The 10,296-nt window shown below is 36.0% G+C and overlaps 1 protein-coding gene across 2 annotated transcripts in view; it reads right to left on the bottom strand.

Annotated features, from left to right (window-relative positions):
• Positions 1 to 452: 452 nt before the first annotated feature.
• Positions 453 to 10,296, bottom strand: part of syt7a (synaptotagmin VIIa) — a 519,290-nt gene continuing 509,446 nt past the window's right edge. For both annotated transcript variants that reach the window (XM_069899030.1, XM_069899033.1), the window contains one exon: positions 453 to 9,407. In XM_069899030.1, the coding sequence (XP_069755131.1) occupies positions 9,303 to 9,407 (105 nt within the window). In that variant the 3' untranslated portion in view covers positions 453 to 9,302. The remainder of the gene's footprint in view (positions 9,408 to 10,296) is intronic.

Below are 10,296 nucleotides of genomic sequence, written 5' to 3'. Positions count from 1 at the left end.
AAAAGGCTTTGAATGATTGATTTGTATATTTTTTTTCAGATAAATGTTTGTTCTCTACAGAACTTGTGTTTCTATGATCAATGTTCCTGTGAACTGTTTTCAAGCTTAAAGATCATCTTAGCAGTTTTCATCCCCAGTCGTCTGAATGTTGACAGGTTGTATTGGATTTTTTAAATGCAAACAATAAGCCTGATTTTTAATAGCTGAATTATATTACTTTCTACTCACATGGTCTTATGATGCATCCTAATTGACAAGGTCTATTACTTTTAATCAATTTTTCATTAATAATAAATAAAACCTTGGAAGACACAACATGAACAATCTTCTATATGGCATCCATCGTCAATATTTAACCATTTTCTTGTTTAGATGGAGTCCCACATTTAAAAAAAAATGTCACAAAAATAAAATGGATGCTTTCCTACTGTTTATTAATCATAACTAGGACTTTTTCCACAAAAAAGAGTAAAATTTCAAAATATATAATCTCAGAAAGAAATACTCTACCATATACATAATATAGATGAAGTCATCTCATACAAAATAATTTACCTTCATGAAGTACATTAGCTACCAAACACAATAAAAATTACAATCTTTATCTATCAGTGTTGTTTGTTGAGGTACCATCTGCACGTTTAATCTGAAATGGGTCAGATTGTTGGGGAAAAAAGAACAGTACAGAGCAACTGGATGACTACAGAAGTTCAAAGACATCATCTACAAAGGCTGGCTGGAGACAGACACAATATCATTAGTAACAGATGGATGTGCTTCTGTATTCAAATATTGCTCAAACTATGAACAAGAATTTTTTTTATATTATGCTAGAGAACTTAAAAACTTTTTGAATCAGAAGTCAACAAGAATAAAGCTCTGTTATTATCCAGATAAAACACATCTGGCTTCAGCCAGTCTGAACTGTTTTTCTATCAATATACCACTTGGCAGCTAAACCTATGCATCATGAATATCCTGTACAAAGTTGGCAAAATGTTACATCGCAATTTGTGATAAAGAAGCCGTTGCAGTCTCTTTAATTCATCTTGTCCAAGAGCATAAAGACACCCAGTCCTCTTTTAAAGAAAGGACCAAAAATACAATAAATTCAGGACTGCATCACCTCATCACCTTGAATTAAGATTAAACAGTCTGTACACAGAATTGTAAAAACCTAACCATATATTCATTTATATGAAACTTCAATTACAGCCAAACTAGCATTCAATGTAAACATAAAATAAATCTGTTTTATGCTATCCTTACCCTGATTGCAGGGAATAGGATGCTTGCCAAGATTATTTATCCACAAAAACTAAGGCTTATGTTTAAAGCTGAGATCCTTTTTTGTTAACCTTTGTAACCTATTTTCAAATCTACCACAAATTATATTGCACATGTCTTTCTTATCTACCCCCTCTCTTCCTACCCCCAACATGCAGACACAAATGAAACAAAGTTACCCTCTAACCTCTCAAAGACCCATTTTGTTTTAGCCAAATTTTTTGGTTTCTCTTCCCTTAGTTACTTGCAGTCATTTTCTTTCAGCACCAACAATTTCTCCAAGAAGCCATGCCCTATTATTTCTACTTCTCATGGTTTGAAAGCTGCAAAAGGATTAATCCTAATTATGGAAATAGCACTCTGACAGTTGATGTACTGCCCAAAGTTTCATGATGATGAAAGTTGCTTGATGTTGTAATTATTACTCTTGGCATTTTCTTTCCAAATCAGAAATTCTTTCCTCTTATGCTTTTCCTAACATTCATTATAGCTTTGATTTGTTTTTTGCTTTTAAATCGTGATTTTTTTTTGCAAGCTGCTTTTTTTTTACATTAGCTGAACCTAGACCATCTTAAAAGAATTATACATCTGGCCCTGACTGTTGGAGTCAAGAGGTGATATGGTGTAATCACTCACGCCAATTAAACTTGCTAAGTGTGAGGTTTTTCCTACAAAATCACATTTGAAGAATTTTCATTTTCTTTCCATCTGTAGGATGCAATATTCCACTGAGCTTTGCTTCACCAATCTGGATATCCAATCAATTGGAGAGGGAGAGTTCAGTGTAAAACTTGATCCTTTTTTGTTTTATTTATTAATCCCACATTTTAGATCTCTTGATGATGAGAATTCTCTGGATATTTGATATGGTCACTTTGGAGGACTTTATAATTTGATTAATTTGCTCAATTAGTTGTCTAATCAGGGGATTAATTCAAGTAAAACATCTCCTGAGCCAGAGTAATGCAATAGCAATCCACTGGGTGGCCTGACCAAAAATGGGACACAGCAAACGGCAACAAATGAGTTTCTGACTTTCCTTTAAACCTCAGAGTGTAGCAGATCACACAACAGCATTGATTTTCAGCAGCTTTGAAAGTTAGACTAGGCAAAACAAAAAGGCATATTAACCATCAAAAATGCAATATCTGGTTTATACAGTGAATATCAACGAAACCATCTATACTGACCTTGCACAGCAACAGGGAGTCACATGTCAAACTTGTGATGCAGAATGAAGTGTCAGCAGAACACACTTGTAATTTAAAATCACACTATGCATTTTTGTTAAAGTAGCGGCCAAACACATTTTATACAAATATAGCTTAATCTGTATGCTGAATATCAGTTCGTATCAGATGATTCCATTGATGTTGAGGGCTCTAGCTACACAATAATCTTTCAGAATTTACTGAACATATATTTAGCACACAGTAATTAGGAATTTAGCAATTATAAAACAGCTAGAGTAACACACCTGAGATTGGTAAATTGGCATTTCACTTTTGTAAGATCATTGGGGTTATATAAGGAGGACCTTCCTCTCTGCATGGACAGAGAAGCCAAACTGTTGCTCAGTTAGGATGAGGAAGAGGGCCATGTGTCATTTAAAAGACAAGCATCTTTGAAGCATGCCATTCTTTTATGGGTGGAATCACTACAATTCCATTTGAAACATGAAAGTCTGCAGATGCTGTGATTATAGTAAAAACACACAGAAATGCTGGAGGAACTCAGGCGGTCTCGCAGCATCCATAGGAGGTAAAGATACATTATCAACGTTTCAGGCCTGAGCTCTTCTTCAATGAATAAGCAAAGAACATGAAGACACAAGAATAAAGAGACTGAACACTGGCTGGGGGAGGAGTCCAGGCTAATAAAAGGTGTTAATTGGACTTGATAAGAGGAGTGTGAGAATTGATTTTGGCTCTGTGAAAGAGAGGGAAAGGGTAGATAATGTTTTTGCTGGTGTGATCTCCACCCAGCCAGTCTCCAGTCTCTATTCTTGTGGCCTTCCTGTTCTTCAGTTATTCCTGAAAGGGGCACTGGCCCAAATTGTCGGTAATATATTTTTGCTTCCTATGGATGCTGAAAAACCAGCTGAGTTCCTCCAGTATTTTGGGTTTATTTTTACTATAATCCTAAGAGGTGTTGTTATGAAATGGTTGTAAAAAGGGTAAGGATATGTTTGTTACCTGGATCAACTGCAGGGTTATTTCTTTTATCTCCTGTCTGACAAGATCAAACCAATCAGTCCAAGACAAAATAGCTTCAAAGTCTTATCCTCCTCAACACCTGTGTGTACCTTATCTAATTGCAAAAACATAGATATAAGCCTGAATCAAAATCAATTATTCAGGGAATGAAAGAACATTCCTTGTTAGAATTACAGAGATCCAGTATGTAGATACATTGGTGTGAACTGAGAACAGAGCAAGAATTTTCCGTGTGATCCTTCATTCTTGTTGGGATATCAGCCGCCATTCAATGATGGCAAGTGTTCTGGACTGTTAGAGGTACCATCTAATCAGATGCTTTGTTGTTCCTATCAATTATAAAATATCTTATGACACTGTTAGAAGAGCAGTTCTGTAACCCAATCAATTTGAATGATCACTCCATCAATGCTGAAACAGACATGCAGATCAAATCTGTGCATTGATGTGAAGAGGAGCTTGTTGAGTGCAGTCTCCTATTTTCCCAAGATTACAACAGCACATTGCAAAAAGTAGTTCATTTAGATGTAAAGAACTTTTGGGATCCTGAGGTCAAGAAAGAAGTTAATACAAGTGCAAGTCTTTCTACTTTCTATCTGAGCAGCATTTTCAGACAACACAGTGGGTTGTGGGAGGTGTGACTGTTGTCTTAGTTACTTGGGCTACCTTCCAAGATTCCTGCTCATCCAGTGCAATTTAAAATCATGCGGAATGTGCAGAAACAGGTCATACTACACAGGTGGTCCATGCTCCAGTATATGCTGCAAGTGAACCTTATCCTATCCAACATCATATATCTCTGATGCAAAACCTTCTATTCATTTATCACATGTACTTGAGTTTTCCCTCAAATGCATTTTATGAAATATAATGCATGGGAAATACAAGTAATCTCTTGGCCAAGGTATTGGAGATCTATTTACAATAGTCTTTGCTCTTACATTTTTAGCATTTCTATTGATTAAAATATTTAACAATAAATAGTTAATAAACTAAATGCCTTAAACAGACAAAACGGTGCTCATACTAGCAACTATTTGGGGGAAAAACCATACTTCCATTTGCTAAATTGAACAGTTGCTAAAGGAGGCAGGTCCACAGTAATTATTGCTAGATTAAACCATGCTGTGATCAGCACAGCTGCAACTGTGGGTCAATGCTACATGCCTCGGCCACACTAAACCATTTTGAATTGAAAGCAATTTATAATTACGATGGAAAGAGAAAACAAAGAGGGAGAAGGGGAAAGAAAAGAGGAAATTGCCACTGGACAATCCTCCAGTGTTCTTTCAGTAATTCTTACCAACTAATTTCAATCACTGAAGCACCCGCTTGTGAGACCTGATAACTGAGCCAATGGCAAAAACTTAGTGTGAAAACAGTTGATTTAAGAGTCAAGACACAGGAGGATTAATCCTACAAGTAAAAACAGAAGATTTTGTTGGCAACAGAGGAAAAAGAAAATCATTTAAATATGAATTACCCTCAATTAAAAACTGTACACTGGATCTTAGCATAGCTACAATTGATTACAATTTTAAGTTATTTTATACATAATTCATATAATTTAGAAATAATTTTGGGAAACTTAAAACTAATGGAATAATTTCTTCAAACCACACATGAACAGTAAGAGGGTCAAAGAAAAACAAATGATCATAGGATTCAAAGGTGAAACCAGATTAAATGAATTCCTGGAAAGAAACATCAACCCTGATAAAAGATTTTTTTAAAAACTTGCAAATGACAAAGCCTGATTGAGTACAATGTAACAAGGGTAGAGAAGTTTCTCTTGACGACGTGCGATTCCCATGAAAGGAAGAATGTTACGTGGTCGGCTTGGAGGCTGGCTCAAGGTTAAGACAAACTATAGAACTGTTTTCACCTGCATTTTACAGAATCACAATATGTGTGCCTTGGCTCAGAATGAAGATAATATATTGTTAATTTTTTTGGAATTGGATTAATTACTCTGGGAACACAGCAAAAAAAAGTTACCAGAAAATTTGTTAATAATCTCCATAAGTTTCACTAATAGCCTTATATTTGAGAAGGAATAATTCTTTATGTGGATGATTTTTCCATTCTTTTGTGTATTAAATAATCTGACTCCTGATAACACTGAACAAATTCAGCTACAAGGAATAGACTTAATCAACCCTACGCTATATATCAGAGGAGACCATTAACGCTATTTAGTTCACACTGGCTCCCAAGGGAGCAATCGCAGTTCCTCTCTCATTTTCCTGATTTTTGTTTGCCACTAATCTACACCAAGGGTAACTAAGCTAACAGCATGACTTTAGGATGTGGGAGGAAATCCATGTCACATTAAGAGAATATACAGATTCAACACATATAGTACACAAGTCGGGATCCAATCTGAGTGTATGGAGCCCTCGAGACATCAGCATAATTGCTGTGTCACTCTGCCAGCCTGCTTTTCCTGATGTATAAATTGTATCCTTTAGCTTTAAGGTGGGAATTCAAGATTATTTTTGCAATTCAAAACAGGATTGTACTATTTTATCAAATGGGGACCAGGCACTGTAATAAATGGCAGCTACTTATTGGTTAAATTACTGTTGGCTCGTATCAGCATGAGAGCATAGAAAATTACGAATTAGCTTAAAGTATTAAATACCAGAACTTATGGCAATTAATCTATTATAATGCTCACAATATCTCTGATGAATTCCTGTATCTCCCTATAATCTTCAAAAGATGATTTAGCAGATATTAGAAATTTGGTAAAGATTCACCACTGAAAAAAGTTTTTATACTGCTGCCCAAGAAGATGTCTTAATTCTTAGATGATTGCTTTTCCAAATGGCTTATTACAATTTGTAAGTTAATTAGTCATTTTAAAGTTTCAATTCTTTTCATCATATTATCAAAACAAAATAATTATTAGAAATGAGAGCAGTAAGAATATATAGTTTTTCTCCTTGGAATTGGGACAGAGGGATCAGCTGGGGAGTGAGCTTTGAGAATGTTTGAATAACTTTGTATCCACAGCCAAGAGAGTCAATTACTGAAAAGGATTCAGTAATTTTTTTAGTAAGTATTTGAAATACAAGCTATATTTGCAAGGACCTGAGATCATAATTATAAAACAGTGAAAATACATTTAAAATGAATCACAGAAATATTTTCACACAAAAGACAATACAAGGTTGGAATTATTTATGGGGTAGTGTATTAGAATTGTTACCCTTGCAGTTATGTCGCTTTTTTTGTTGCATGGATGGAAGGATAATTTAGACAGAATAATATATTTTATGTTCCAACAATGTCCCCACTTCTTTGTATTCTGCCAGCAAGCGAGATTGAATGTCTTGTACTTTTACCATTGTGCTTTTCCTGAGCTTTCAATTAGTCTTGGTACTTTTCTCAGGGAATTTATTGACACTCAGGGATTGAAGAAAGCAAAGAGAAGGCCTATTTATTTAACAATGGTTTTTGTTTACTGCATAGCTCTTTTTCATCCCTGACTTTGTTGTGAATCTTCTTGGTATTTTTCGAATCTTTAACCTAGACCTTTGGTAGTATTTCTGAACAAATAGTGCCCTGCCCCTGAGTCTACTTTGTGTTGAAATGAGGAACATTAGAATGTCTCAGAATGGGGATGTGCTATTATAAAGCCAAGCTATTCTAAATCAGTAGTTCCTTCTTTCCTAAATGGACAGTTAAAGCACCTGTAATACAGTTCAATTGAGAGATGTTTGTAAGTACCTGGATGAAAATCAGAATGTGTGCTGAACATTTTACTAAGGACTTCTGTTTAATATAAAATCTGATATTTATCCATTGAAGAAATGGGGTTGCCTCATGAAGTTTTGCATGTTACTGCTTTCCTGAAGTGTGTTCAGAACAAATTGTGGAACCTTCTTGAATATGCAATGTGGAGGCTTAAAAGGGTTGGGTTGGGATAACTAACGCCATGTTTAAGGTGCCCACACTAAAGGGAGTATTTAGCATTCTGAAATCACGGAGCCTGTTTTCTAAGCATGCCCTGCAAATGTAGAACTTCACTCAGCAGGAGCCAACATAAACCAACATAAATTGTCAACATAAACCTCATGAATCTTTTATCCATCAAAAGGAATGAATATACAATCTGTTCTTTTTGCCCAATGCCCACTCCAATGAATAAATCTTCATCAGGAATGCAGAATTTGCAAACATACCCTTTCTCACTAGGATTCTGTTTCTTTGCACCAATGATCTACATTATTTAGCAGAAAATTCAAAATAGACTGGAAAAAGGATGAACAATCATTTTGATTTTCACTTAATTTTCCCTAACTGTTGGAAAAGTTACTTTGTTAGCAGACCTAATCGTAGCTAGAAATCAAGAGTAGGAAACCTCTTTGCCTTTCATCTCCTTATAAAAACATGTCTCAAATTGGTATCTCACTGTCTAAGGAAATGGAGGACGACTCCAAACCTCTTCAAATAATACTCTGATCTTAATATTCACTGTATTGAGAGGATATCTGCATTGTTTCTCTATGGCTTGCTTTGCAATGAACTATTTTTTGTCTAAGAATAAGATTCTCTGAAAACTGTATATCCAACCAAATCTCTCAGTCTACTGTGACAAGGAATGTAAATCAACAGATTAACTAAGACAGGGATTTTATTATTTTTTGTTAAGGAATCTGGATCTGTGTTCAATGCCTTTAAGGCACTCCCCAAACCCAGCCAATATGAATTCCTCCAAATAACCCAAATGAGGGAATTTTATTTTCCACCAGTATTATCTTTCATGCTCTTGATAATGCCAGAGTGCAAGAAAATGCATGGAAGTGATCTATGATGTTATTCTTCAGGACTTGCAGAGAATATGAAAACAATATTTTACAATCATTATCAGTTGCCTTTTGGAATGCTAGCCCAATACTGTATGCAACATTATAGGATTTTCTGCAGTTAATCCTTAAGGATTTTTGCTTTTTTTCCCCCTAGTATGTTAATTTTGTAAGCCCTGGATAAAGGAGAAGCAAGTTGAAATACTGTACAAACCAGACATTGCCCACTTAAAAACTGTCTTGAAAGTCCCCAAATTCATTCAGAACATTTTCTTATCACCAAATCTGTTCATTGTAAAAAGTGCAGAGAAAATACCCACGCATTAACGGCGTGGCTGAGTACTTCTGTGTGCACGAAAACACACTTTATATAGTTACAGACACACAACACACACAGAGACATACACAGATTTTAAGTTCCTGTTTTTCTCATGATTCCTCCCCTCACTACATTAATTGAGATAAATTTAAAAAAAGGTGTCTTTCGAACCATCAGTATCTACACCTGCACCAGAAAATTAAAATGCCATTTTAGTTTGGAAAAAAGCTACACATTTTTTCCCCAGTGCTATAGACTCCTTCATATGAGAAGAACAATTCACTTTTTTTTGTCACAGGAAAATTAAAACTAAAGTCTAAGCCATGTGACTATTGGTCACAGACACTGAATGAGTTTTGCCATGACCAAAATATGCAAATTTCTTCTGTTGGGGCACGAGGTTGGGGAAGGGGGTGAAGTGTGCGAGGTGGGTGATCATTGGTGAAGCACTAGGAGGGTATGACATTTTCACTTAAAAAATGTTACTGGCAGCTCAATGCTATAAAGTCCATGGCGTATGGATTGGCTGCTGGACTCCCAGAGTGTTGGCTGAGTAATCCATGACTTTAGTCCACGTGCTTCATTGTACATACTTAAAATGTCACGGCTAATTAGATGTTTTTTTCTTCTGTGTCTGTATTCCCCTCTCGTGGATTTGGTGAAAACTCATGCCTTGAGTTGGTGCCACTGAGCCACAGCATGTCGTGGCCTCCCAATCATATCTTTCCAATGCTTGACTTCACCCGGCCCACTCTTCCAAGACAAGTATATCTGAGGAAGACAAAGCCAACAAGACAATTACAATTTAAAAGGATGAGAGGGGATTTTATAGAAATGTATAAATTAAGATAGAGGTAGGCAAGTTGATGGGAGAGATTAGGACTAAGGGACATAGTCTCAAGATTCAGGGTGGAATAATTAGGATGGAGATGAGTGGTAAATCTAAGGAATTTGCTGGTGACCTCAGTAAATATATTTAAGACAAGGTTGGATAGATATTTTACATAGTAAGGGAATTAAGGGATATGGGGAAAAAGCACATAGGTGGAGATGAGCCTATCATCAGATTAGCCATGATCACATTGAATGGCAGAGCACGCTCGACAGGTCAAATGGCCTTCTCCTGCTCTTATTTCTTATGTTCTTGTACAGCATGCAATGTTATATCGATGTGTTCAAATATGATTGCATGTTTTTTTTCTCTCTCAAAATCTTTCCCAATCAGTTCCCATATGTAGGATGGTCAAACAATGAAATACCATAAGAATAGATAAGGTAAAAGCAGGAAGGTTCTTCCTACTGGCAGATGAAACTAGAACTATGGGACGCAGCCTCAAGTTTCAGGAGAAACAGCTTCTTCCAGAGAGTAGAGAATCTCTGCCTAATGAAGCAGTAGAGGTAACTTTATTCAATGTATTTAAGGCACAGAGAGATTTCTGAATAGTAGGGGAATTAAGTGTTGGGGGTATGGGCATCTTAGTGGAACTGAGTCCACAGCCAGTTCAGCAGGCATCCCTTCCTGCTCCTATTTCATGTACAACTGTCATCAGTGTTTCTTGATAGAAGAGAGGATCAGCATTAGCCCACTGAGTATTCTCTGATATTGCTCGACAATAAATTGTTCCATCATTTTGCCTTCCCAAAAGCCAGTGACAATGAG

The sequence above is a fragment of the Narcine bancroftii genome, chromosome 1 (genome assembly GCF_036971445.1).
Source record: "Narcine bancroftii isolate sNarBan1 chromosome 1, sNarBan1.hap1, whole genome shotgun sequence".
NCBI classification, from domain to species: domain Eukaryota; kingdom Metazoa; phylum Chordata; class Chondrichthyes; order Torpediniformes; family Narcinidae; genus Narcine; species Narcine bancroftii.
This window is presented reverse-complemented; position numbering and strand designations above follow the sequence as displayed.